The sequence below is a fragment of the Rhizopus microsporus genome (genome assembly GCF_002708625.1).
Source record: "Rhizopus microsporus ATCC 52813 unplaced genomic scaffold scaffold_1, whole genome shotgun sequence".
In the NCBI taxonomy this organism is placed as follows: domain Eukaryota; kingdom Fungi; phylum Mucoromycota; class Mucoromycetes; order Mucorales; family Rhizopodaceae; genus Rhizopus; species Rhizopus microsporus.
The window spans coordinates 2,095,095-2,120,386 of NW_019671916.1; the positions used below are offsets into that span (position 1 = coordinate 2,095,095).

The window sequence follows — 25,292 nt, forward strand, 5'->3', positions numbered from 1 at the left end:
AAAAAGGCTTACTTTTTTTTTTACTTTTGCCGTGAATGTCAAAAAGAGTCAAATTGATTCATGATCCTGAAGTACATTCGAGACATTTGAGACGACAGTTGGAATCCTTAGAAAAAGACAATCATCAATCTTTAAATGATGTAGAAGGATTGATCAATATTGCTTTGGCTGCTCAAGAAGAAGAAGGTATGAAATGTCGCCTAATCGGTTTTTTCTAATTCAACCTAGGTCTTGGAACACGCAAGTCAAGAAATAGGCGAGGTACCAACATGTATGCTTCCAAGACAAACTTGAACGCCTTATTAGAAGAAAGCGTAAGAAAAACAAACAAACACTAGCTTACAATGCATAATATATTTATATGTGTGTAGCCAGTGACAGCGCACTGTTATCAAACCTGTCTTGTTTCACCTTCGATATACCCAGCAAGAAAGTTTTGTTCAGTGTGTGGATATCCTAGTGACTATAAATGCTTGAGATGTGGAATGAAATACTGCTCCACTAAATGTTTATCAACCCATAGCGAAACAAGATGCTTGAAATGGATGGCATAATAATAAAAAAAAATTTTTTTTATTGTTCATCATGAACACGTACAATATGATAAACCAATCCTTCCCTTGTGGCGTATAGTCTAGGATGAGTGCATTTGGGATAGATGCACCGATAAGGCTCTTCTCCAGCATGAGCCTGAGTTAAATGTTTGATGACATTTGTTTTTCTATTGAATGTTTTCATGCATGCTGGACATTGAGTAGGTGGATAAATGGAGTTGAGAAACGATTCGGCAGCAGGTGATAATGTGGGTTTTTTAGATAATTTTTTGTTACTATTATATAAAGAAAATGGTGAAGGAGGAGGAGAAGGTGTTGATAGATCATCATCTAGCAGCAGTATTTTCTTTTCTTGTTTCTTTCTATTCTTTTTTGATATTAAAGGCGGTGATGAAGTCGTGGTGGATGATATGGATATGGTAGAAGCGGAAGATGGTAAAAAAGCAAAGGATGGTGGAGGTGTAGTCGAATGGGTGGGTGATGTAGCTGGGGATGATGCAGTGGATGAAAGATGATGATAAATTAAAAGTTCTTGTTTTGGTGCATTAATGACCAAGTGAGAACGGGAAATATGAAATCGTAAAGCACCTTTTGATATAAATCTTTGATCACAATGTGGGTGAATACATAGATAACGAGGTTGCTTCTTATGTTTTTCTTTAAAATGAAGTTTGAAGTCGTGAGGTGAATCAAATAGATAATCACATAGAGTACAAAATTGTGGTGGATAAATAGTATCAATCAGTGCCAATAAAGAATCGTATCTATTTTCTATGTGAAGTTTGCTATCTAAATAATCGTTTCTTTCTTCAATAGCCATTAAATTCTTTTTTTTAAACAAGAAAAAAAAAAATGTTTTCTTTCCACCAGACAGAAAAAAGAGCGAGTGAACAAATGTCAGGCACATTGGGTGACTGCATTGGTGGACTGTCATTTTGCTCTCTCTCTTTATAATGCTGTTGTTGTTTTTGTTAGATCACAGCAATGACTTATATATCAACCTTGTCATTAAATAAACTGATACCTTTGTTCTTTATTATTTGAAAAGTAGCTTCTCTCTATGACAAACTACGAGTTAGATCATAGAATGTAACCATTGCTTTCTGTAAATGACAACAATATCATAATTATAAACCTTTTAGTAAGAAGAGGAGGCAATGCATCATTGGCTTTAATAAAAAAAAAACTATATAGACTTTTTTCAGAAATTATTCGCACATTACAGGATTAATAACAATTACACTTTAGTTGATTATCAACGCTTTCTTTATTAATAAAAAGGCAATGAATTCTGTCTTTTTGAGAGATACATAAAATAAATGTAGTTAACACTTATGAACAACATGTAACTGAAAAAGTTGTTAGAGACTTTGTTTAAATAGTCTGATCTTCTTTTTCTTTTTTTTTGGACCAAAAAGAAAGACTAGTTATTCCCCAGCTAGCCCTAAGGTATGTTGTATTCTTTACTCTTGTAAGAAACTGACATGTAGTATTATATATCATAAAATCGAAACCAGTACCGGTGCTAGCTGGGGGTAGTTTGGTTTTTACCAAACTTTGGTCTCATCCGCTCTCTCTTGCTCACCCTCTTGGTTTCTCTTTTCTTTTTTCTTTTCTTTTTTTTTTCTCTTCTTTCTCCGGGCTGGTTATCGTCAGCCCTATTTAATGCACTTCCGGGTAAGATCTTAACAATCTCTATAATTTTACTCGCTTTTTTTCTCTTATAAATCCTCTTCTTTATAATGTAAGTATTTAATATCAGTGTAAATAACTGATTAGATAGTCATTTTTTTTATTCATTCTTTTGCCTCTGATGGGCTCTCTTTTATTATTATTTGTTGTCCTATTTGTTGTCTGAAATTCTCATTTTTTATCAGTGTGCGAATAATTTGTGAATAAAGTGTAAACGTACTCCTCGTACACATTTGTTTACACAAGATAAAATACGGAAACAAGTAAATTCATAGTGAAACCGTAAGTATAAATGATGTAGAAAATAGAATTATGGTTGTAGTTCACAAGAGGAGAATAAAAAGCCCATTGAGAGAGAGAGAGAGAGAAAGGATGACAGCCCAAACATTTCCTGCCTGTCCCCATGATGATGAGTATGATCTACACACATTCTATATATACAACAAGGCATAAAGAAAATAAGGTGCCGAGACTATACTAATTAGGGTAGAGTAAAATATCTTCTTTTTATTAAAAAAATGTGCTCACCTTTTAGAATAAAGTTGCACAGCCTCATGCTTTATTAGGCTCCCCTTCAGATATCAACAGACAAACAAAGATAACACTGTGATGAAGAGCTACCATATTTTACTACCTTTTTGCAATTCTGCTATTTATTTTATTTTCAACTATTCTAGACCCAAATAAATAAAAAATCATTCCTTTTACCCTTAAAAAAGAGTACACGTCAGCCAAGACAAATGATCAAATGGAGATAATCCTTTTCACTTACACATGAATGCCAAGTTGAACACACAATCCTTACTCTCCCCTAGCAGAATGAAAACATGAAAAGAATTTAAGTTAAAGGGCACACTTTTTCATATTTCAGGTCAAGCTACAGCCTAATACGCGTTATCTGTAAGTTATTTTTGCTATCTTTACAAAACTCAATGGCATTTAATCACTCATCTATTGATAGTTGACATGAAAATAAAACGATCTGTTCATGGTATCCATGGTAACCTGTTTGACGTAATTAAAACTTCATTTAGAGTTCTTGTTGGAAGAGAGAAATGACGATCTTGCATTTTACATTCCGCTTCACTTTTCCCGTTTTTTATTTTTGATCACGAGAAAGGAAAGAAACAACGCGTTGGTGCACTTACCATTCAAATGCATTATGTTCAACCTTCTAAAATCGATTCATTACCTTTTTTAACATACTACACAAAAAAAAAGAATAAAGGAGAAAGAGTAGTGAACAAACTGTCAGGAGAAGGGGGGGTGCAACTAAAGGTGAGATGGAGACAGGTTAGGGGGGAGAGAGAGTTGTAGATATAGAAAAGGGGAACTAGAGGCCAAGAAGTGGTGTACATATCTCCCCTTCTCTTTTTTCCTTTTGAATGTATCATAAATGCTTGGCTACATCTGTTTTGGCTTCTTTTTTTTTTTTTCTTTTTTTGCTTTACAGCTGAGCCAAGAATAAATATAAAAAAGGATTTCTGAGTTTATTTTGAGAAATTAATTCGCAGAGCAACCAATCATGTCAAACAGAACGTGTCTGCGTCACGGAGTTGGGTTCTTTTTTTTTCTTTTTTATAGTCTCCCCTCACCCGCCCTTTTTTTCTTTTTCTTTTTCTTCTTTACTTTTATTCAAGTTTAATCTTTAAGATGGAGGACGAAGTTGCTGCTGTAAGTTACTTTATTTACTAGTCTTTACTGTTTCTAACTTTATGTAGCTTGTTATTGATAACGGTTCCGGTATGTGTAAGGCCGGTTTCGCTGGTGATGACGCACCTCGTGCTGTAAGTTTTACAAGATGAGATGTCGTGTCCATTGACTCATCTGAGCATTTTAGGTCTTCCCCTCTATTGTTGGTCGTCCTCGTCACCAAGGTGTTATGGTTGGTATGGGTCAAAAGGATTCTTACGTCGGTGACGAAGCCCAATCCAAGAGAGGTATCTTGACTCTTCGTTATCCTATCGAACACGGTATTGTTACCAACTGGGATGATATGGAAAAGATCTGGCACCACACCTTCTATAACGAACTTCGTGTTGCCCCCGAGGAACACCCTGTTCTTTTGACTGAAGCTCCTTTGAATCCTAAATCCAACCGTGAGAAGATGACTCAAATCATGTTTGAAACCTTCAATGCTCCTGCTTTCTATGTTGCTATTCAAGCTGTTCTTTCTTTATATGCCTCCGGTCGTACCACTGGTATTGTTCTTGACTCTGGTGATGGTGTTACCCACACTGTCCCCATCTACGAAGGTTATGCCCTTCCTCACGCCATCTTGCGTTTGGATATGGCTGGTCGTGACTTGACTGACTACTTGATGCGTATCCTTGCTGAACGTGGTCATGCTTTCACTACCACTGCCGAACGTGAAATCGTTCGTGACATCAAGGAAAAGCTCTGTTATGTTGCTCTTGACTTTGAACAAGAAATGCAAACTGCTGCTCAATCCTCTGCCCTTGAAAAGTCTTATGAGCTTCCTGATGGTCAAGTCATTACTGTTGGTAATGAACGGTAAGTTGTCACAAACTTTTTATTGAGTTTATTATTTATACGCTTATATAGTTTCCGTGCTCCCGAAGCTCTCTTCCAACCTGCCCTCTTGGGTCATGAATCTGTTGGTATTCACGAAACCACTTACAACTCTATCATGAAGTGTGATGTTGATATCCGTAAGGACTTGTACTCCAACATTGTCATGGTATGTTTATATTTTTGATGGGAAAAAGAATGTTTACTTATCTTTAAATAGTCTGGTGGTACTACCATGTATCCTGGTATTGCTGACCGTATGCAAAAGGAAATTACTGCTCTTGCACCTTCTTCCATGAAGATCAAGATTGTTGCTCCTCCCGAAAGAAAATACTCTGTCTGGATTGGTGGTTCCATCTTGGCTTCTCTTTCTACCTTCCAACAAATGTGGATCTCAAAGCAAGAATACGACGAATCTGGTCCTTCCATTGTCCACAGAAAGTGTTTCTAAACATGATACGCCCATTAATTTTTTTTTCTTATCTTTCTCTCTTTCTTTTGTCTCAAAATATATCATTTCTCTTTTTACATGAAAATAAAAAAGAAAATAAATCATATCTTCTGCTCCTTTATTATTCTTAATATTATTACTACAGCCTAGTCAAGAGACTAAGAGCGTCATCTAAATCATTTTGTGTCTTTTCATATTCAAGCTGTTGTCTTTCTATTTTCTCATCCTGTTTATCATATTATTATTCTATTCTTGACATTCTTTCTAATACAACTTACATTGTCCATGTCATCATTACGAATTTGAATCTGCTTCTTCTTTTTCGGTTTTAGTTGCTGAGTCAATTCATCAATATTCTTGTCAAGATCTTCAGTTATACTCTTATTCTTTAGCTTTTCTGCTTTTGTTATTGGCTTCTTCTTTATTGCTGTTGGTCGACTATAAGGTGTTGTCTTCTTTTGTTGATCCCTTTTTGCTTTACCCATTTTATAATATAAAAAAGAGAGAGAAAGAGAGAAAGAAAAGTCACATTGTCTATTTTATTATTCTTTCTTTGCTTTCACCATGACAAATAGTGATCTTGTATGGAACGACACTCATACACTCAATTCACAGAATAAATATTGTTATTGTGGGAAAGATAGAAACCTGTTACAAGTGTCACTTCAATGTCGCTGTAAGCTTTCTATTTCATAATGTATAATGTGCATCTAATTTTTTCTCTAGTTTGTAAAAATTGGTTTCATGTCGAATGCACTACGGTTGCTAACCCACCCAACATTCTATTTACTACCAATTACACATTTGTATGTCGTAACTGTAACGAGAGTCACGTAGAAACCTTTGAGAGAACAACAGCAGGCTGGAAGGAGATCTGTTCGACGACAATTGCTAATTTGATCTTGGAAGAAATTGTGTGTCGCGTGGGTATTGATCATCGAGAACTATTTGACGGTCGAAATGCGACATTGATGCAAGAATGGCGTCCAGAAGAGTATTATTTCAATAAAAAGGAAATTATTCCATTTGTGGATAAGCATTGGGCCAGTTTATGCACAGAAAGATCAAGGACATCGACCTGGTAAATAATAGCTTTTCATGTATCGATATGTGTGTCTTATTTTATTTTAGGTGGGCTACGTTGGGTAGCTGTCTTTATTCTTCCAAGGATACGTTTATTGCTCAAGACGAGAAAGAAAGATCTGCAGGCTCCGATTTTAGATTAGCGGATCCTAATTTGTGGAATATAAGACCCAATGGTTCCCAGGTAACTTTTGGGCCACTGTTAGATAATGTGTACTGACAGATATTAGCATGGTAATAAGGCACCTTCTTCATCATCCAGAAAGGAAAAGCGTAAAGAGCCATCCAAGTCAACAACAACAACAACAACGACAGCAGAAAACAAATCAAGCGCGTCACCACCCGTCCATACAGCTAGTTCATCACAGTCCAATTCACCCGTGCCTTATACCTCCAACCCATTACCGGTTATGTTTCCACCTGGTACAGCAAATGCAGATCATCCATTTAATCGATTTGGATTTAAATATATACCTTGTGAACCGTCCATTCTGAAGCTTGTTGGCTACCAGCAAGCCGAAAATGAAGGTGGCTGCACAATCAGCGTACCTGATAAAAGCCCCTACGTGTCTGTAAGCAAAGATGGTCTGACGGTGACAACCGATAAAGGTTTTCGCATGTGCAGAGCTAATGTAGGTGTAAAAGAAGGAAATTGGTTTTGGGAGGCTGTCATTCAAAATGCTGCTGGTCCCTCCTGCACGGATGGACCTCATGTGCGCATTGGTTGGGCTAGACGAGAAGGTAAGCTACGTTCAAAAGGAAGGGAGAGACATGACTCATTCTTTCTCAGCATGTCTCAATGCGCCTGTCGGTTATGACGGTTACAGCTACGGATATCGTGATCGAACAGGTGACAAGGTGTTTTGCTCAAGACCAGAAAAATATGGAGAATCCTTCCAGACAGGCGATGTGATTGGATTGTATATCTCCTTGCCGCCTAAAAATAAAGATCACTTCAAAAGTGCTTCAAGAAGACGTATTCCTATTGCATATAAAGAGCATTTGTGGTTTGAAGAGAAGGATTTCCGACCTAGCAAAGAGATGGAAGCCTTGGCAGACCCTTATAGGAAAGAAGAAGATACTTACGAGCCAAAAATACTCAAGGGATCATATATAACCATTTACAAGAACGGTGTCAATCAAGGCGTCATGTTTACTGACTTGTTTGACTTTGAAGATTTTGGACGCTTACCGCAAGCAATGGTGGCTAAAAGAGCTAAAAAGAGAAGAAAGTTAAAGAATAACGGTCAAAATGAAGATAATCCAACAGAGCACAAGCTCTGGACAGAAGACCCTCCGATTGAAGATGATGGTACATTGGGCTACTATCCAGCCATCAGCGTGTTCAAAGGTGGTGTAGTCACCTGTAACTTTGGCCCTCAGTTTCAGTATCCACCTACGGATCAAGAAGAAAATTGGAAACCTATTTCTCAACGATACGATGAATATATGGCTGAAGAGTGTGTTTGGGACCTCCTGGACGAAGTGTCTCGGTCACTGCGGCAACAATAAAGCACAATTTTTTTAGATGATCTTGATTACCCAAAAGAAAAACCCCCTCCCCTTAATTTTTTGACTTCCGTCGGCTATTTAAAAAAATTTTTTGTGAGCGTTTTTCCTGCTTTCCTTCTTTTTTCAAAACAAAAAAAGACAATGTCAGAACCTGTTGACCAAAAGAATCTCCAAAAGGACCCTGTTACTGGAGAAATGATTTCCAAGTCGTATGTATTCTAGTTCTTGTTCGTCGAATGGTTTTCCCACATCAATGATTGATAATTTTACTTTTTTGTACAGCGAGTTCAAGAGACGTGAAAAGCTCCGTGCAAAGGAAGCTGCAAAGGCTGCAAAGGCTGCTGCTGCTCCTGCCAAGGAAGCTGCTCCCAAGGAAAAGAGCGCTGAAGAAGGTGAAGAGGAATTGAACCCTAACGTAAGATCAAAATATATATATATACAAAACATGGTATAAACCCTCTCTCATTTCTCTGGGCTTTTAGCAATACTTTGAATTACGTTCCAAAGTTGTCAACAAGCTTCGTGACGAGCTTAATCCTAACCCATATCCTCACAAGTTCCAAGTCACATTGAGTCTTCCTGAATTCATTGAAAAGTACAACAAGCTTGAAGTTGGTGAACGTCTTGACGATCAAGTTATCTCTGTTGCCGGTCGTATCCACAACAAGCGTGCTTCTGGTGCCAAGCTAAGGTTCTATGACTTGCACGGTGATGGTGTTAAGATCCAAGTCATGGCTGCTCTTCAAGATAATGAAGGTGATGACTATGCTCATATTCATGATCTCCTTAGACGTGGTGATATCATCGGTATTACTGGTGTTCCCGGTAAGACTAAGCGTGGTGAATTGTCCATCTTCCCCAAGAAGGTTCAACTGTTGTCTCCTTGTCTTCGTATGTTGCCCAAGGCCAACTATGGCTTTAAGGATTTGGAACTTAGATATCGCCAGCGTTACCTCGATTTAATCATGAACGGCTTTGTCCGTGACAAGTTTTATATTCGTGCCAAGGCCATCACTTACCTTCGTTCCTTCTTGGATCAACGCGGTTTCCTTGAAGTAGAAACACCCATGATGAACAGAATTGCTGGTGGTGCTACTGCCAGACCTTTCGTCACTCATCACAATGACTTGAAGTTGGACATGTACATGCGTGTTGCTCCTGAATTATATTTGAAGATGTTGGTCGTAGGTGGCCTCGATCGTGTCTATGAAATTGGCCGTCAATTCCGTAATGAATCTATTGACATGACCCACAACCCCGAATTTACATCCTGTGAATTTTATATGGCTTATGCTGATATGTACGATCTCATGGACATGACTGAAGAACTCGTTTCAGGTTTAGTCAAGAGTATCTTTGGCAAGTACCAAGTTGAATATCATCCTCATGGACCCGAAGGGCCCGTCATGAACATTGACTTTAGTCCTCCATTCAAGCGCCTTGATATGATTCAAACATTAGAAGAAAAGTTAAATGTCAAGTTCCCTCCTGGTGATCAACTTCATACAGCAGAAGCTAACAAGTTCCTGTCAGATCTCTGTATTAAGAACAAGCTTGATTGTTCTGAGCCTCGTACAAATGCCCGTTTATTAGACAAGTTGGTTGGTGAATACCTCGAAGTTGACTGTATCTCACCCACCTTTATCACTGGTCACCCACAAATGATGTCTCCCTTGGCCAAGAAGCACCGTGATCGTGCTGGTCTTTGTGAACGTTTCGAACTGTTTGTTGCTACCAAGGAACTCTGTAACGCTTACACAGAATTGAACGATCCTTTCGATCAACGTGAACGTTTCGCACAACAAGCACAAGATAAGGAAGCCGGCGATGATGAAGCTCAATTGATTGATGAAAGCTTCTGTCAGGCACTGGAATTCGGTCTTCCTCCCACTGGTGGTTGGGGTATGGGTATTGATCGTCTTGCCATGTTCTTAACCAACTCAAATAATATCAAGGAAGTTCTCTTATTCCCTGCCATGAAGCCCGAAGAAAACAATTAATTTCTTTTAATAATAAACACTGTTTTTTTTCTTTCTTTTGCAGAGGTGTTTTTACCACATGACTAGAAACGCAGAACATGCCAAATTGCATGTGTTGAAACTGGTCGGCGACTGAATTGTAAACTACGCATATCGTACACAATGGGGGAGGATCAAGGGAAACAGTGTGGATAAACAAACTGGTTTACGATTGTTTGCTTTTTTTCTTTCTTTTTTTCTTTTCTTTTTGCTTGTGTATTTTCTTGTATTTATGAATCGACAAAACATGATGCCTCCAAGCCTAACAAGTTCAATTGAGCCCTGTTTTGATCAACAGCTTCTTTATAGCACAAAAAGAAAAGCAGAGGACGTGTCTAGTTATTTCTTGCAGGAGCCATCTGAACATCATCAGAACAAAAGAATCAAGTCAGATCAAGAGGGAGTACGGCTGATTGTATCAAGAGACGAATCATTGGTGGACAAGACATGGCCGACGAGTCATGAAAGCGATGAAGAAGACGAAGAGGCAACAAGAAAAAGAAACCTAGAAAGAAATAGAATTGCAGGTTAGAAAATTGGTTAATTATTGATACAGTCGCATTTATACAGATAAAAATAGCTCATAAATGTAGGCAACGAAAAAAGGAATGGATAAACCAGCTTGAAAGAAGAGCAGAATCATTAACAAGTGAAAATAAAAGGCGTCAACAAGAGATACGACAACTAAAGGAAGAATTTGTTTATCTGAGAAATCAATTGTTTTTACATAAAGAGTAAGATAGACATGATCTACGTTGATTGAATTAACACATATATAATAGATGTCAAAGTCCAGCTATCGACTCTTATATTGAAATGTACATGCTTGATTTAATACAATTTCCAGACACACACTTAAAGATGACCCATTCCTTATATCATGTAAACAACAATAACGAAACGAATACCCTGTAAATGTCAAAGCACGCATAACTCTGTATCATAAAGCTGTGATATCTCTACGCAAGTCAACTTCTTTCAAATAAATGTACAATGTTCATTTCAACAGTGTTTTGAATTTCACTTAAATGAAGAACCGTGGCTCGGTGTTGAATAAGACACGGAAAATCGCTGTGTTTTTCATATAGATGGTTTTAAACAAATTTTGTTTTTCAGCCATATGAGCCAAAGAAAATGGATAAAGTAAAGCGTGTTTTCAGTTGCTATAGGGATGCTCATTGACAACAACTTTATCATTGTAAAAGATGGAGCTGAAGTTTCCATGTCATTCTAGTAATTATCCGACAACAATAACTTGCTTTATTTATGAAACACTAAATATAAATGTTATTGTTGTCAGTTGGACAAGATGTACACATCTTTTTAGTGCTTTGCAGGGTTACCCCAATAACGTATGTAATACAATCGGATATATCTTTTATCAAAGAATGTGACAAGGAACAGACTTTCTACTGTGTTCTGTTTTATCAGTTTGTTTTTTAATATTTAAAGTAAAGCATTAAAACTATGTTAAGGTATACCTCGTAAAAAATTGTAGCACTTTCAACAGTAATTCAATAACATTGAGGACTATGATCGGAGAGAGAGAGTGCAACATTAGGTGTAGCAGGTTTAAAGTTACATGTGTGCAACAAGACATTACATTCCAGAAGCAGACGTGAAAAATCATTCGATGGCCATGATCGGCGAATTATACACAAGGCAGCATAACGCGTGTGTTTGCACACGTTTTAGAAAAAGGAAGCTCAAGCTATACTTTTGGAATGCTTCTTTAGTATATATTCTTATTGCAGTAAGATACTGTCTATTGATATGCATGCAGCCATTGTTTGCTGGTTTTGATATGAACATATGACGCGTACATTGCAAATTCATGCAAGCTTCTTTATTGTCAAAATTATGCTACTCACTGCAGGACATTTTTAATGATTCTAGACACAATCTTCGTAGGTCTAATTTTGTTTAAGACGACATGGTATTAATAGATGTAATGGTAGATAGGAATTATAATGAATGCATGACAAACTAACAGAGGTATCGTGGGGTAATTAATGCTCCACTTATTAATATTGGTCTATATCATATTATTCAATAAGGTAGGATTACTGCCCGGTTTCTGTTCCTTCAACGCTCAGGAACTTGAAAGTTACTTTCAAATGTATGTCGTATAAATATGAAAATGAAACCTTTGTCTGAATAAGGACATCATTAAATTTCGCAAACAGAATGAGCATATCCTGAGTCAATTTTTTTGATACTTGTCTTTAATTCATAGCATATAGCAAATACAGAACGTATACTTTTTTTTTTTACAATGCAACTTGATCAATTGGAGCAGCAAATGCGTATGCATACAATAGATAACAAAAGTTGAAATTGCAACTATTTAAACAGAAGTTCGACCATTTCTGCCAATGACGACATATGTTGCAACAATAGATATTAATTGACACGACCTTTACACGAACCAAAGAATACCAAATGACATACAATGTAATTTACAATGCATACATACCAAATAAGAAGACCATCGAAAGGGCACCAAGATTAAGCAACTCATATTTTAACTTGATCTGTTAGCCTACCCTGTGCTTATCAATCCAGATCCTTGGAAATAACTCTTTTTATTTCCGGATATTTTAATATGTACGAAGGTTGATTTGCCTGTGACATAGATCTCTACCAACAATGTATTTCTCCAGTAGATAAGAAAGAAAACAGTATGCAATTGATCTTATTTAAAAAAGCCGAGGATACAAGGATCATGAGGAATTGTTAATGCATACCTGTTGATTCTTACATATTTAAAGAGCACACTTTTCTATTTTTCTCCACTCTCCTTTACTCTTCTTCTTCAAGCTTTTTTGGTTACTAAAATGCAGGCTTATGTTTTCAATGATTTCAACACTTGCAACAATCTTCCTCCGATCTCATTATTTGAAAGTTTATCCAATCCTCCTAAAGAGGATGATTATGGCTTCACTACAATGTCTGATTTTCAAGTCACCATGCAGGATTACTTGGACAAGCTTCATGCAAAGAAAAGAGATAAGGCACTTATTGATTTTGATCGCTACAGGAGTATAGAGGAAATTTTGAAAAATCCAAGTAATACAGCAATATCGACAGCTCAATTCAGGTACTGGGCAAAGAAGATGTTTGAACTTTCTGCTGGAGAAACTAAAGTCGTCTGCCATAATGGGAAACCAGTAGCTATCAAGGAAACTATCTATGAGATTCTATTAGATGCTCATAAAATCGCGAATCATGGCGGCAGAGACAAGACATCCGCTATTGTAGGTTATTTGCTAGTTCTTCGGAGGATTATAAGACTAAATTTTCATTTTTTTTTTTTTTAGGTCAAAGGTAGTTTTTCATGGATCCCCAAGGAACTGATTGCTCGTTTTGTTCGTTGCTGCCCAACTTGTAGATTCAAAAGGAATGGTAACCATCTTGATACATTCGATAGTTGCTCGCCACCATATGCGACCAATTATTCTGATCTCTTTCTCAATGCTGTGCCTACCGAGACAAGTACGCCGTCAACTACTGGCGTTTTTGAAGATCTCTATAATAGCCTTCCAGCCGGATTTGAAGGCAGCACTTTACTTTCTGGCTTGTCTAATTTCCCTATAAACGTGCAGTATGCTGACTCGTTGGCATGGTTACTGCCATAATGTGGGTTAATAAACCCTGAACCCTTCAAGGTTCGTTTAAAAGCCTAAATATCATATTTCTACTTTTATTTCGAGGAAGATTACGCCCTTTCACATATAGTCAATATATTTCGTACATAAGCCAAAGTCATCTTTTCTATTCGATATTAACACAATACATCGTATTAAGCCCACGACACTGATTCATGGCATCTTTAGTCAGTAGTAGTTGATGGCGCATCATATTAATACAGTTTAAGATGTAATTTGGCTGACAGTATTTGTTCTTGCATATAAAGATCAATTTCCTCTTCCATGAATCTCTCTCTTTTCACAAAAAGACTTATTCCACATTGGCGTATGCTTATATTTCCGAAGTTAAGCTATTATCCTTCAACAATATCACACTAAACAAAGTAAATAGATCAAGAGCTTTATTAAATGTCATTCGTAAGTGTATCTATCAAAGTAGATTCTTCTTTTTTTCTTGAAAAAATATCCAGTTTACTCAAAGCTTGTTTGTATATTAATGAAGCTTTACTCAAATATGCTATTTTGCGGTAATCTATCATGTAGGTCTTTGCAGTCTCCTTTCATATCCGGCATTCACCCTCTTCTTCATAGAGAAATATCAGTCTTTTATAACCAAAGCGAAATCTTGCTTTCAAACAAGAGACAAAGATAGTAAACATGTAATTCGGAGAAAATACAGAATCATACGATGATGTCGGTAGCAGCATAAGTGTTTCTTTTTATTTGAAAGAAATTGAAGTATTGATCAAAAACTATAAAAGCAGACAATCTCCCTTGAGTTTTTGATTGGTGTAAAATATAAAAACATCATTAAGGAACAAAACAAATAAGAAATATTACCATTTGTTAAAAGGTATATCTTTAATCATATAAATAAAAGGTGCTGTTCAAACACATAAATAATGTGATTTAGTTGATATAACTTTTTATCAATCAATCGCATTCACCCATTAAAGCTAAGCATAAAAGTCACTCCGATTTTTTTTTTTTTTTGACAGGTTCTGTCAGCCCATAATTTTTTTCTCTCTTTCTTTATTAGATTCATAGATCATGACAGCTGAAAAGAAGAGACCCAGAGGCTTGAAAGGTAGCGCATTAGCTAAATCCAAAAAGCCAAAGAACAACAATGACTCAACTACTCAACCAACCGAGATCCCCGAGAATGCTCAAACTGTTGTTATCGACAAAGAGGTGGAAGAAGGTGATGAGCTTGGAGAGACAGCCGCTCTTTTGGAAAGCGCTTTAGAAAAACTCGGTAAGGCTTTTTATTGAATACAAGTGTGTTCACTTACACTATATTAGAGTCTGACTCTTCTGAAGCTTTACCTTTACTTCGCGGAACGATTCATGAATCCGATCGTATTCTTCGTAACTGGGACTCTGAAAATCCTCTGCCTGCCAGTTTTTATTACAATTATGGCGTTGCTCTATATGAATTGGGCCGTTTGATAGAAGATGAGGATTTTGAACCTTATTTGGATGCTGCAGAGGAAAGATTAAATGACAGTTTAGAGCACTTGGAAAAAGAAGACACTGCTGAACTAGTCAGCAAGGTCAATGTGGCTCTTGCAAAGGTCTGGTTTGCTAAGGCTTCCAGCCAAATGTCAGATGATAATGTTCCTGAATTGGCTATACGCGCTCTGTCCACTGTGGATAAAGCGATCAGTGAATCCAAACTATCTTCCAAGGTGATCATTGAACTTGCTGATATTGCTCAAAATCACGGTTCCTTATACACAACTCTTGAATCTCGTGACAAGTTCATAACATGGGCCGAGAAAACGCTTGAACAGATTTTGAGAGGTAAGACCGACAAGAGAGAAAGGAGAAAGAGCAAAGTCTAATCAGAAGCACACTAGATGAACCTACCAATACCCAGGCGTTGTCTGTGCTTGGCTTATGTAAGTTACAAGTTGCCCATTACTGGTTGGATAACGTTGAGGAAGATGAAGATGAAGAGGAGGAAAAGACTGAATTGAGCAAAGAAGAAAAAAATGCTTATGAAGCTATTCTGGAAAGTAAAAAGCACCTTGAAACAGCACATACAGAGCTTGTGAAGTCAGATAAACTCACCCCACAGATACTTACTGATTTGGCCGAAGTCTATGTAAATGAAGGAAATTTGGTCTTGAATGAAGAAGAACAGAACCAAATTTATGAACGAGCTGTCAAGTTGATTAAGGAAGCACAATCCTTGATAGACGAAAAGAAGCTCGATTATGCCTTACCAGAAGGCTTGGCAGCATTCTTGGCAGAATATGAAGAGGAAAAATAGGGTGGTTATCAAAAGTATTCTTTATTGGTATATGTAAGAAGTTGTAATAAAAGTTACTAATTGATATGTGCTCAAGGTTAAATTTATGTTATTCGTTGTTATTATTTTGGCAGTGGGACATTTCAAAGAGACACTGAATATGGAATAAGCGGCGCATAACTTATCAATGCTGAATAAAATTATAAATTCATCCTTTCAATCTACGCAAATTCTTTTTCTTTTCACTCCTTTTGTAAACAAAATGAGCTCGGAAAGAGATCCTCTTTTACAAGACAGAGGGGCTGAAAGCAATGAACCTCAAGATGACCAACCGAACATTGAAGCTAGGGAGAGTGGCAATAGTGGAAGATTTACTTTTTTGGAAAAAGTCCTCTTTACGTTAACTGCACTCTTTTTCATTGTTTTATGTATCCTTGCCGGCCTTTATGCACGTCGAGTCTATGATGAAAAACCTCACAATCCACCCACAGATCACCCTTCACCCCCAGAAAACAATAATACCAGTGTAAATAATATTGTCTCATAACACGTGTGTTGGCCAAGAAAGGGAGTTGTGTGTACTCACTTGTTTTTTTCTTCTTCTTAGCCTGTTTGCTTAACACCTGAATGTGTCTTGACAGCCGCCCAAATCCTAAAGGTTTGTTATACCCTATTTTGAATACTTTATCATATTTATGTTTCTGCAGGACATTGACACCACGGTCGATCCCTGTGATGATTTTTATAAATATACATGTAGGGCGAGCTTAAAAGGGGAAGTGACGTGCATATTAATCATTTGCATAATAGGCAATAACTGGGAAAAGAATCATAGAATACCAGATGGCAAGTCAGGAATTAATTCCTTCTTGACTCTCAGAGACCAAAACAAGGAGACCCTTCGCGACATTCTTTCTGGCTCCTTTGACGACTTTTATGATCGCACACATTCATCTTTTAGCAAATTGCCCGATCCCGAAAAATTGGTGGATAAGCAGGTCTTTAACAAGGCAAAGAGTCTGTATGATTCATGCATGAATGAAACTTTGATCGATCAACGTGGTGCCGAGCCTATTTATCCTCTCTTGAAAGAGATCCGTAACCTTTTCCCTTCTTCCTTGGCTGATTCTTCTCGTGAGTTGACCAAGGCTTTATCCTACTTGGCAAAGAGAGGTGTTTATGCCTTATTTGAAATTGATGTTGACGCGGACTATAAAGATCCTAATGTTAATACCTTATTGTTGGCTCAAGAAGGCTTGACATTGCCTACCAAGGATTACTATAAGCAAGATGAAACGATTCAGCTTCTATATGAAACGATTGCTGAAACACTGGAAGCCGTCTTTGCCAAAAGTGGACCCGAATTTAGTTGGAACAAGTTTAGCGCAAATAGCACAGCACGTATGATCATTGATTTTGAGAAGAAATTGGCCAAGATCAGCGACGATCCTGAATATTTCCAGAACCCTACGGGCATTTATAATCCCATGACTCTTTCCGAGATCACTAAACATTCTCCCGCAATCGACTGGGGATTGTTTGTTGATCATCTCCTACCATCCACAGCACCTCATCCAAGTCACATCGTCGTTACTTCACCACACTATATTGGCAACCTAACTGAGTTAATACAAAGCGAACCCAGCCGTAACATTCAAGCATTCCTTATGTGGAGAGCGATTCATACCTATGCAAATGCTCTCAGCGAGCCCATACGTGAACCCATTCGCCAAATGAATGCTAAACTAGTCGGCGCAGATCCCAAGTCTATAAAGCCTCGATGGGACGTATGTTTGGATGAAGTAGATAATTCCATTGGATTCTTAGTGGGTCGCTACTATGTATTGGAAAAGTTTGGTGGAGATGCCAAGAAATATACAGATGAATTTGTAAAGTCTATCAAGGATATCTTTGTAAAGAGGCTTCCAGAGCTATCTTGGATTGATGACAAGACACGCGAAAGGGCTATTGAAAAAGTAGATAAACTTATCCAAAAGATTGGTTATCCTGATTCATCACCCAATGTCATGTCTCCACTTTCACTCTTGGAGTATTATAGCGACTTGGAATTAAAAGAAGACGATTATTTTGGAAATTACTTACACTCGCGTCAATGGGCCATTAACGAAGAATGGAGTCAAGTAGGCAAAGCACCCGAAAAGAAGAAATGGCTTATGAATCCCCAGGAGGTCAATGCTTACTACAACCCTTCTTTCAATGAGGTAAGAAAGTCCTCCCCCCAATACATCGTTCTCTCCTTTTATGCCTTTTTCATCAATTTTCCAATGCTTATTTAAGCAATGGATATTACCGAAATAATCATAAAGGAGAGAAGAGAAGGGGGACATGAAATGAAACCAGACGTATGTAACACTTTGTTTGGCAGATTGTATTTCCTGCTGGTATTTTACAAAACCCTTTCTTTGGTAGCAATTACCCTGATTATCTAAACTATGGTGGAATCGGTGCTGTCGTTGGTCATGAGCTTACAGTAAGTGGTTCTTTTTTAATATTACTTTCCATTAAACCTCGCTCTATATAGCATGGCTTTGACAATAACGGTAGACAGTTTGACGCGGATGGTAAGCTTGTGGAGTGGTGGACGAACGAGACGTCTACTCAGTTTGATGAGAAGGCCGAATGCTTTATTAAGCAATATAGTAAATTTACTGTTATTGATGAAAAGGGTGATGCGCTCCATGTCAAAGGAAAGCTTACTTTAGGTGAAAACCTTGCTGACAATGGTGGGTTAAGAGAAGCATACCTAGCATGGAAGCAACAATATGACAGCGATAAGGAGAACAAAAAGTACAACAATGTTCGCTTGCCTGGATTAGACGATCTATCTCCTGAACAACTCTTTTTTATTAATTATGGTCGTATCTGGTGTAATAAGGCTACACCTGCCCAAGCTAAAAAAGGTGTAAGTATTTTAAGCCTTTTGTATGTCCACATCCTTAAATCATCTATTCTCATAGGTCCTTACTGATGAACACTCCCCTCCTAAATGGCGTGTCAATGGCGCTATACAAAATTCTGTGGATTTTGCAAACGTATTCAAGTGTCCAGCCGGAAGTCCTATGAATCCTGTTCATAAATGTGAACTTTGGTAATAAAATATTGACACAACCTTATTTTTGAAAGTCAGATATAGTCTTCACTGTCTGTGTGTTTACAAGTTGCATAAACAAGGAGCAAAAAGGATCTAAAAAAATAATAAAAAAGTAAAAAAGAAAATCTGTATGAAATAAGGAAATTACACTACATTTTCTTTTCTGTGAAAAGGAGATTTTTTTTTCCTTTTGATATTGTCAATATACCTCCTGGTGTTCCGTTTATGCAAATGGTAAAGCAAGATTAAAAGCAACTCAGAATAAGGGCGATCAAGTTCATTTCTAATCCCGCTCGATCGACTTGACAATGTGCAAACTGTCATTTGTTATTGTGTCTTTAACCGGTCTGTCAAGCTAATGTCGCTACTTTCTCTCTATTTACATAAATGACAGGGAGTCTATGTTATTACAAGAAGAAAAAAAAAGAGGGAGACACGAGCATCAAAACGGGGAAAAAAAGTAGACATCTGACCCTTTTTTCAAAAGAAGAACAATACATTAAATGCATAAAAGGGTGAAAAGGAGCAAATAAAGGAAAGGGGAGGACTATACACAATGAGATACGTGACTGTCATAGGCGCTTAACACCATTTTGCACTGCTCTTTTTCCTTATTTCCTCCCCTTTGATAGAATCAGAGGTCGATAAAAATAAAAGCTTTTACTCTACCCTTAAAAACTCTTTTTCTTTTTCTGCATTTTTATATTTTTATATAAATAAATAATATTTATAGTTTCTTTTTTTCTTTCTTTCTCTTCTTTATTTATCTTTTCTATTATATATTTTCCGTACTATAAGTTACCATGGAAACCGTGGATATAGATATCACCAATGCTACGCTACCTCCAGCAAACCACTTACTAAGACCGTTGATTGATTCAGCTCAGCCAAGAAATAATATCCGAGAAGAAGAAATCCAAGACAAGATGATGATTGATGAGCAACATCCTGGGGACGAAGTAATGCATCCATGTAGCAAAGGTACACATCATAAACACATAGATGTGCATTCGGTTTCTCATTGCTTATTTTTTTGAAATAAAGACAAGCCCAGTCTTCCGTCAATAAAGAGTCTATCGTCTATATCCTCGGCTACACCTGCCAATATGACCCCTGATGATTATATTCGACATAGAATGTCAGACATGACTGTGTCCCAGCCCCAACGTCGACAACATGTTTCAGGGCCGTCTCCTCTAGAACCCAATTCACACCAGTCCTTTTATGAATCATTCTCCCGGCGAGGATCCATTACCGATCCTGCTTCATTTCACAGCACGAGTCGCCGTCCGTCTATTGCAGAAGTGTTGCCGTTGCCAAACTCAGCTGTCCAAAGCCGGAGAGGGTCTGTTGCTACAGATTATGATTGTCCTTCTCGGTCCCCTTCTCCTTCAGCGTTTACCAGACAACGCCTTTATGACAATCAGGATAGCTTATCCTATTCGTTCGGCAGACGATACTCGTTAAGCAACGGAGCTAATACTACGAACAATGGCAGCAAACATCCATTAGCACCACCACCCAATACAGGCTCATTTTACGACCCCTTTCAACGCAGACACTCTATTGCCACAGCTGAAACATCGTACAGTTCAACGTCGAGGTATGGTCCTACTGGAGGCAATAATACGTCGGCATCAAAATATAAAGGTATGCGGGTTGAGCACATGGTGAAATTTAGATTCTTATACATATATTCTCTCTTTAGCATTCAAATTTCCCTCAACTATTCCAGAGTTACCAACATATGATACACTTTCTGCACCTCCGAGCCCATCTCAGCTTGTGAATACAGGTCGTCCAGAATTTATGCAAGATAAGGCAGCAACATCACGTTACAGCCATTCTTCCCAACTGATGGATAACCATCATGGTGGACCCGTTTCGTTAAGTAGCCAGCGACGCAAGGCATCCTTGATTGAGGATTACAGAGCTACAGAGCCTTATACGCCGGTTAGAAGAGCGTCTATGCCCCTTGTAACTGTTCGAAGTGCAAGCTCTTTACCTCAATTGTCGGAAGAAGAGATAAACAGTAACGGGACTGATCTGCTAGTATCAGATAGGGAAAGACCGCGAAAGGAAACACCTTATTCACGTAGTCCAGCCCTGAGGATCAGTCATAAACTAGCTGAACGTAAAAGAAGGAAAGAGATGAAGTGCTTATTTGATGAACTTCGGGATTCTTTACCTGTTGAAAAGAATATGAAGACTAGTAAATGGGAAATCTTAAGTAAAGGTAACTTTGCATATCCTTTTGACTTAAAAGCTTCTAATAATGTTATTATTAGCTGTTGAATATATTTCCTTGTTAAAGCGTCGAGATTACGATCTGGAGAATGAAATAAATGAACTAAGACGAGAAATTGATGCGATCAAACGAGAGAGAACAAGGTAGATTATTCAATATCCCAAAATAGAACATGTCATACTTATCTAATGATAGCAACTATACTCCTCCGTATTATAGCAGTTGATGTAGTATTTAAACAGCCTGTGACTATACAGCAATTAATGTATCTTTAAATAAAGAAACAGACTTTATGACTTTAGGATTTGCATAAAAATAAAGCCTGCTGTCACAAGGGCTTCAGGGCATTTTACACATTTTTCCCTCTTTTTTTTTCTCTTTCTTTCTTTCTTTGTTGTACTAGCAATATGACCTTTATTGTTGACCACCAGCAATTCTTTAAAGATTGCGTGGATTTTACAGTGCAGCACAATATAGGCGTAGTAAGAAAAAAGGCAGCACGTCTTGTTTCTATCGCTTCGCTTCAGCAATTCGTGGAACAAAAGTATGGAGATCAGTGCAGTTATTATTTCGCAATGTCCAAAGGACTTGATGACTTTATAAACAGTAGAGGAAAGATATACAAGTCTTTTGTTTCTTGTGGTGATTGGAAGAGATGGGACTTTGAGTTGATGTACACCAATGACTACTATAGTGATCCACGTTTTGCCTACCGATATTTTCCTGAACTTGTCGAAAATAAGTCGAGTCATACCCTTCTATTTATATGCTATAGCGAAGAAAATCACCATTCGTATCTTGAGGATATTCGGTCCAATAGGAAAATGATGGAGAGAGACCAAGAGTTGTCAGAAGAAATAATGAACCTGTATCGTGTGAGTTTCAATCGATGGTATTATCTTCTTTCCGTGTGTCAAACTAATATACGTGGTATTAGGAACTGAAGCCGACACAGGCAATGATCGACGACAGAAGGTCGTTGAAGAACAGGATTCAATATAGGTTGAACCAAGTATGGCCTGATATGGACTTGAAAGTAGCTGTTTTTGGGTAAGGATGACTCAGATAAGAAAACTAAAGTGCAAACAGAGTCATGTAGGTCATCAGCAAGCGGTCTAGTATTCAAGGACGCAGACCTTGACTTGTGTATTGTTGTTCCAGAAGCAAGGTATAAGGAAGATTGGGCACAATATAAATTCAAGATGCTCCAGTTACCAAACTCAGTTTATAACATGAATTGTGTTGCTTCTGTCTTGAGAAGCATGGGCATGAAAGAAGTATACCCTATCTGTGGAGCCTCTGTACCCATTTGTAAATTCTTTGATCCCAAGACTGGTTTTCGATGTGATATCAACACCAATAATACCCTTGGTATTGTGAATACTAAGTTAATTCAACAATACATGGACACTGATCCAAGAGTGGCTCCCTTGTTGTTTGCTATCAAGTATTTCGTGAAGCAAAAGAATATAAATAACCGTACTATACATAATCTAATGGCAGCCTATTGCTATTATTAATTGATACTCTATAGCCGCCAATGGGACATTGAGTAGTTACGCTTATATCATAATGGCAATACATTATTTGATCACTCATTGTGATGGTCCTGTCGTGCCCTGTTTGCAAAACCTGCCAGTTCCATGTACATCAAAGATATGCAACTGGAAGACCTCACAACCAGTGGCTGCTGTTTACGAAAGACAACTTCAAAAGTTTGCTGTGAATTATCACAACTGTATAGCAATGAAAAGCTTAATTCACTTACCCAATTACACTTCCATTTGGAAAAGTCCAAATACTGCCGAGTTAGGTACACTCTTGCTTGGATTCTTTAACTATTACTGGCAATCTTCAAATTTAGCAGTGTCTATCATTTCAGGAGGAAAGGAATTGCCTGGGTACGTTTTTAAAAGGGGTCGTGAGAATGGTATTATCGTCCAAGACCCGTTTTTACGTAAAAAGAACGTAGCGTATGTATCTTGTTTGGACTCTTGCTGAAATTAATTCATTTTGTTATAGACACACTTGCCGTAGGAAAGAAAACCTGGAGCTCATTTTAGGGGAGTTTTTTAGGGCTTCTAAGCTGTTAAGTCATGGTTATTCATTTGAATATGTATGCAGTAAAGGTCAGGGTTTCATCGATCCTCCTATAGCAACTATGTCCATGACCAGTATCAGGTATTCAGAGGCCAGGGAAGTGGCCACCCTTCCTTCCTTACAGGTTCAACCTAAACCTCAAACGACCACTTTACAAAAGGAAAACAGTACTCGTGCTTTGCAAACCAATACTTCCACAGTTAAACAAACAAACAGCACTTCCACAGTTAAACATGCAAATACGTCGCAGACTATATCCAATACGAAAAAGCAAATACCACAAACTGAATCCACTACGAAAAAGCAGGCGCCTCAAAACGAACCAAGCACAAAAAAGCGAGCAGAAAACACGTCAAAAGATAACAAAAAGCCAAAGCAAAAAGAAGAAAAAAACCAAAAACTCGAATGGAAAGGAAGTCAAAGAGAAATTGAAATTGATGCCTCACTTGTCAAACTATCAAAGTATCTACTGCAAATCAAGCGTAATCCCAAGTATAGCCCGATTGAGTTAGCTACCGAGCTCAATATAACGAATGCCCATTACGACGACCTCATTCATCTCATCTCTCGGCTGTTTCTCGTTGGGCATTATGTTTCGGTTAATTATGATACAGGCGATAGGTTTAAACAGGGCGATGAGCTGATAACTCAAGAAGATATTTTGAATAGCAATGGTGACATGATGGAGTTTTTGATGCACCATTTCGAAAAGTTTATGCGGGTTCATATCGCTGTAAATTCTTCAGCAATCAAAGCTGACGAAGAAGAAAGTGGGTTTCAAATGAGATCTTCTCATGTAAACTCAAAGACACAAGAAGAGCATCATGAGTTGAATGGACATAATACAATGAATGTCAATGGCAGAAATAGGGATTCCAATGGATCAGTCGCCTTTTTGGGCACCAACAGAATATTACCTGATTCGAGACAACGTGAGCCCATCAAGGCAGAAGTACAGCTGCCTCAATCAAAGAAGCTGGGAAATACAAAGTCCTCCCAAGAACATGGTAAAGTCAATCGTGATGAAACCAAATCTAGCGAAAGACACGGTATGAACAGAAAATCAGAGAAGCAGTCATATGGAGGTTCATCATTCTTGGAGAAGCATGAGATAACCGAACATGGTACAGATACCCACGTTGCGAGAAGCTCTAATCAAAAGAATTCACGCAATGACGCCAAGAAAAGCCATGATGATAAAAGATCCGTATCGTCTGAAGAATTCATGCCATCTGCTGGTCTTGTGGATTGGGCCCCTAATGCAAAGCCTGCGTCTCCTGATAAACCTGACAGACAGGCATCTACCTCCAGTACAGCTAATAGCAGTGCAACCGCTGCCGAGATACCAATACAACAGCACTTTGCAAAAGTTCAAGAATATCCAAGGCAAAACAGTTACTATAATCAACATCCTGAAAGCTACTCAGATGATGACTATGATGACTATGAGGAATATGAAAATTATGCATTAGACGATGGGCTCGGAAAGTACGTCCTTGGTGAAAAGGCCGACGATTACTATGACATGGACTCTGAAGAGGATGGCAATTCGAACGTGGATATACTTATAAATCAGCTTCAAGCTCTACAAAATGGACAGTATGAAGAGCGGGTAGATATCCAAGCCCAGATACGTAATGTGCCACTCGAAGTGGAAGCTTATCAAATCATTAGCTGTCTACAATGGGTTGCTGAAGTCAATTCTGCTACGATGGCCAGTGCAGTCAACAATAAGGCGATATGGAGAGTTCAATTGAACGTTCAACGAAAGAATCTGCATATGTTAAACAGACCAATTGACTTTGGAGATTTTACTGCAACCATTCAAATCCTTTGATATCAGCTTTTTTTTATTAAGCATATTGAAAGGAAGAGGTCATGAAGTAGTTCTTTATTCTTACCTATTTTATGAAATAAAGATGGGAGATCCTCATAGTATTTACCGCGATTTATTCTAAACAGAAAAAGTTATTTACATAATGAATGGCTATTGTTTGGTATCAGTGATGCAAAATGTAGAGAGATATAAATGCTGGGGAAATTAAAATAATGGTCATAGTGTGGATTATCTTGCTTCATTATTAGC

General features: G+C 37.8%; 14 protein-coding genes across 14 annotated transcripts; 12 read left to right on the plus strand and 2 right to left on the minus strand.

The window, feature by feature from the left end:
- Positions 1 to 476, plus strand: RHIMIDRAFT_11785 (uncharacterized protein). The gene is made up of 3 exons (XM_023605355.1): positions 1 to 186; positions 229 to 314; positions 376 to 476. The coding sequence occupies exons 1-3, from the start codon at positions 36 to 38 to the stop codon at positions 376 to 378; spliced, it is 240 nt and encodes a 79-aa protein (XP_023471458.1). The 5' UTR covers positions 1 to 35; the 3' UTR covers positions 379 to 476.
- On the minus strand, positions 227 to 1,417 carry RHIMIDRAFT_254741 (uncharacterized protein). Its single transcript, XM_023611113.1, has one exon. The coding sequence runs from the start codon at positions 1,372 to 1,374 to the stop codon at positions 574 to 576; it is 801 nt and encodes a 266-aa protein (XP_023471459.1). The 5' UTR covers positions 1,375 to 1,417; the 3' UTR covers positions 227 to 573.
- A 2,482-nt stretch (positions 1,418 to 3,899) lies between these two features.
- Positions 3,900 to 5,229, plus strand: RHIMIDRAFT_196016 (gamma-actin; the record flags this gene model as incomplete). The annotated part of the gene is made up of 5 exons (XM_023606086.1): positions 3,900 to 3,920; positions 3,968 to 4,033; positions 4,087 to 4,760; positions 4,812 to 4,947; positions 4,999 to 5,229. 5 exons carry the CDS (start codon positions 3,900 to 3,902, stop codon positions 5,227 to 5,229), a joined length of 1,128 nt encoding a protein of 375 aa, XP_023471460.1.
- Positions 5,230 to 5,287: 58 nt separating this feature from the next.
- RHIMIDRAFT_11826 (uncharacterized protein) lies at positions 5,288 to 5,819 on the minus strand. Its single transcript, XM_023605362.1, has 2 exons — positions 5,508 to 5,819; positions 5,288 to 5,455 (listed from the first exon to the last, which is right to left on the minus strand). Exons 1-2 carry the CDS (start codon positions 5,712 to 5,714, stop codon positions 5,369 to 5,371), a joined length of 294 nt encoding a protein of 97 aa, XP_023471461.1. The 5' UTR covers positions 5,715 to 5,819; the 3' UTR covers positions 5,288 to 5,368.
- On the plus strand, positions 5,794 to 7,824 carry RHIMIDRAFT_233176 (uncharacterized protein; the record flags this gene model as incomplete). The annotated part of the gene is made up of 5 exons (XM_023607903.1): positions 5,794 to 5,905; positions 5,956 to 6,310; positions 6,361 to 6,496; positions 6,543 to 7,053; positions 7,103 to 7,824. 5 exons carry the CDS (start codon positions 5,794 to 5,796, stop codon positions 7,822 to 7,824), a joined length of 1,836 nt encoding a protein of 611 aa, XP_023471462.1.
- Positions 7,825 to 7,931: 107 nt separating this feature from the next.
- Positions 7,932 to 9,853, plus strand: RHIMIDRAFT_210674 (lysyl-tRNA synthetase). The gene is made up of 3 exons (XM_023607178.1): positions 7,932 to 8,033; positions 8,107 to 8,239; positions 8,307 to 9,853. The coding sequence occupies exons 1-3, from the start codon at positions 7,966 to 7,968 to the stop codon at positions 9,822 to 9,824; spliced, it is 1,719 nt and encodes a 572-aa protein (XP_023471463.1). The 5' UTR covers positions 7,932 to 7,965; the 3' UTR covers positions 9,825 to 9,853.
- A 184-nt stretch (positions 9,854 to 10,037) lies between these two features.
- On the plus strand, positions 10,038 to 10,958 carry RHIMIDRAFT_254744 (uncharacterized protein). Its single transcript, XM_023611114.1, has 3 exons — positions 10,038 to 10,369; positions 10,423 to 10,576; positions 10,625 to 10,958. Exons 1-3 carry the CDS (start codon positions 10,093 to 10,095, stop codon positions 10,755 to 10,757), a joined length of 564 nt encoding a protein of 187 aa, XP_023471464.1. The 5' UTR covers positions 10,038 to 10,092; the 3' UTR covers positions 10,758 to 10,958.
- Positions 10,959 to 12,655: 1,697 nt separating this feature from the next.
- RHIMIDRAFT_254746 (uncharacterized protein) lies at positions 12,656 to 13,542 on the plus strand. The gene is made up of 2 exons (XM_023611115.1): positions 12,656 to 13,099; positions 13,163 to 13,542. Exons 1-2 carry the CDS (start codon positions 12,680 to 12,682, stop codon positions 13,478 to 13,480), a joined length of 738 nt encoding a protein of 245 aa, XP_023471465.1. The 5' UTR covers positions 12,656 to 12,679; the 3' UTR covers positions 13,481 to 13,542.
- Positions 13,543 to 14,505: 963 nt separating this feature from the next.
- RHIMIDRAFT_310380 (uncharacterized protein) lies at positions 14,506 to 15,936 on the plus strand. Its single transcript, XM_023614654.1, has 3 exons — positions 14,506 to 14,747; positions 14,795 to 15,295; positions 15,352 to 15,936. Exons 1-3 carry the CDS (start codon positions 14,543 to 14,545, stop codon positions 15,765 to 15,767), a joined length of 1,122 nt encoding a protein of 373 aa, XP_023471466.1. The 5' UTR covers positions 14,506 to 14,542; the 3' UTR covers positions 15,768 to 15,936.
- A 72-nt stretch (positions 15,937 to 16,008) lies between these two features.
- On the plus strand, positions 16,009 to 18,859 carry RHIMIDRAFT_233181 (zincin; the record flags this gene model as incomplete). Its single annotated transcript, XM_023607904.1, has 7 exons — positions 16,009 to 16,272; positions 16,354 to 16,404; positions 16,454 to 16,502; positions 16,557 to 17,968; positions 18,133 to 18,237; positions 18,289 to 18,669; positions 18,725 to 18,859. 7 exons carry the CDS (start codon positions 16,009 to 16,011, stop codon positions 18,857 to 18,859), a joined length of 2,397 nt encoding a protein of 798 aa, XP_023471467.1.
- A 712-nt stretch (positions 18,860 to 19,571) lies between these two features.
- On the plus strand, positions 19,572 to 20,792 carry RHIMIDRAFT_11870 (uncharacterized protein). The gene has a single exon (XM_023605369.1). The coding sequence runs from the start codon at positions 19,965 to 19,967 to the stop codon at positions 20,607 to 20,609; it is 645 nt and encodes a 214-aa protein (XP_023471468.1). The 5' UTR covers positions 19,572 to 19,964; the 3' UTR covers positions 20,610 to 20,792.
- Positions 20,793 to 20,910: 118 nt separating this feature from the next.
- On the plus strand, positions 20,911 to 21,093 carry RHIMIDRAFT_193513 (uncharacterized protein; the record flags this gene model as incomplete). Its single annotated transcript, XM_023605993.1, has 1 exon — positions 20,911 to 21,093. A coding segment is annotated over one exon (183 nt), but the record flags the coding sequence as incomplete, so codon positions are not given.
- A 378-nt stretch (positions 21,094 to 21,471) lies between these two features.
- Positions 21,472 to 22,350, plus strand: RHIMIDRAFT_11890 (uncharacterized protein). The gene is made up of 3 exons (XM_023605375.1): positions 21,472 to 21,981; positions 22,044 to 22,156; positions 22,196 to 22,350. The coding sequence occupies exons 1-3, from the start codon at positions 21,514 to 21,516 to the stop codon at positions 22,203 to 22,205; spliced, it is 591 nt and encodes a 196-aa protein (XP_023471470.1). The 5' UTR covers positions 21,472 to 21,513; the 3' UTR covers positions 22,206 to 22,350.
- Positions 22,351 to 22,364: 14 nt separating this feature from the next.
- RHIMIDRAFT_11882 (uncharacterized protein) lies at positions 22,365 to 25,182 on the plus strand. Its single transcript, XM_023605371.1, has 2 exons — positions 22,365 to 23,079; positions 23,129 to 25,182. The coding sequence occupies exons 1-2, from the start codon at positions 22,679 to 22,681 to the stop codon at positions 25,041 to 25,043; spliced, it is 2,316 nt and encodes a 771-aa protein (XP_023471471.1). The 5' UTR covers positions 22,365 to 22,678; the 3' UTR covers positions 25,044 to 25,182.
- The last annotated feature ends 110 nt before the right edge of the window (positions 25,183 to 25,292 follow it).

Excerpts from the sequence above, each read along its gene's own strand:
- RHIMIDRAFT_11785 (XM_023605355.1), top strand. The coding sequence starts at position 36 with ATGTCAAAAAGAGTCAAATTGATTCATGATCCTGAAGTACATTCGAGA. Across the intron at positions 187-228 it reads GGCTGCTCAAGAAGAAGAAG|GTCTTGGAACACGCAAGTCA; the intron begins GTATGAAATGTC and ends AATTCAACCTAG.
- RHIMIDRAFT_254741 (XM_023611113.1), bottom strand. The coding sequence starts at position 1,374 with ATGGCTATTGAAGAAAGAAACGATTATTTAGATAGCAAACTTCACATA.
- RHIMIDRAFT_11826 (XM_023605362.1), bottom strand. The coding sequence starts at position 5,714 with ATGGGTAAAGCAAAAAGGGATCAACAAAAGAAGACAACACCTTATAGT. Across the intron at positions 5,456-5,507 it reads GTAATGATGACATGGACAAT|GATGAGAAAATAGAAAGACA; the intron begins GTAAGTTGTATT and ends TATGATAAACAG.
- RHIMIDRAFT_210674 (XM_023607178.1), top strand. The coding sequence starts at position 7,966 with ATGTCAGAACCTGTTGACCAAAAGAATCTCCAAAAGGACCCTGTTACT. Across the intron at positions 8,034-8,106 it reads GGAGAAATGATTTCCAAGTC|CGAGTTCAAGAGACGTGAAA; the intron begins GTATGTATTCTA and ends TTTTTTGTACAG. Across the intron at positions 8,240-8,306 it reads AAGAGGAATTGAACCCTAAC|CAATACTTTGAATTACGTTC; the intron begins GTAAGATCAAAA and ends CTGGGCTTTTAG.
- RHIMIDRAFT_254744 (XM_023611114.1), top strand. The coding sequence starts at position 10,093 with ATGCCTCCAAGCCTAACAAGTTCAATTGAGCCCTGTTTTGATCAACAG. Across the intron at positions 10,370-10,422 it reads AGAAAGAAATAGAATTGCAG|CTCATAAATGTAGGCAACGA; the intron begins GTTAGAAAATTG and ends AGATAAAAATAG. Across the intron at positions 10,577-10,624 it reads CAATTGTTTTTACATAAAGA|ATGTCAAAGTCCAGCTATCG; the intron begins GTAAGATAGACA and ends CATATATAATAG.
- RHIMIDRAFT_254746 (XM_023611115.1), top strand. The coding sequence starts at position 12,680 with ATGCAGGCTTATGTTTTCAATGATTTCAACACTTGCAACAATCTTCCT. Across the intron at positions 13,100-13,162 it reads GAGACAAGACATCCGCTATT|GTCAAAGGTAGTTTTTCATG; the intron begins GTAGGTTATTTG and ends TTTTTTTTTTAG.
- RHIMIDRAFT_310380 (XM_023614654.1), top strand. The coding sequence starts at position 14,543 with ATGACAGCTGAAAAGAAGAGACCCAGAGGCTTGAAAGGTAGCGCATTA. Across the intron at positions 14,748-14,794 it reads AAGCGCTTTAGAAAAACTCG|AGTCTGACTCTTCTGAAGCT; the intron begins GTAAGGCTTTTT and ends ACACTATATTAG. Across the intron at positions 15,296-15,351 it reads GCTTGAACAGATTTTGAGAG|ATGAACCTACCAATACCCAG; the intron begins GTAAGACCGACA and ends GAAGCACACTAG.
- RHIMIDRAFT_11870 (XM_023605369.1), top strand. The coding sequence starts at position 19,965 with ATGACCCCTGATGATTATATTCGACATAGAATGTCAGACATGACTGTG.
- RHIMIDRAFT_11890 (XM_023605375.1), top strand. The coding sequence starts at position 21,514 with ATGACCTTTATTGTTGACCACCAGCAATTCTTTAAAGATTGCGTGGAT. Across the intron at positions 21,982-22,043 it reads AAATAATGAACCTGTATCGT|GAACTGAAGCCGACACAGGC; the intron begins GTGAGTTTCAAT and ends ACGTGGTATTAG.
- RHIMIDRAFT_11882 (XM_023605371.1), top strand. The coding sequence starts at position 22,679 with ATGGCAATACATTATTTGATCACTCATTGTGATGGTCCTGTCGTGCCC. Across the intron at positions 23,080-23,128 it reads TTACGTAAAAAGAACGTAGC|ACACACTTGCCGTAGGAAAG; the intron begins GTATGTATCTTG and ends ATTTTGTTATAG.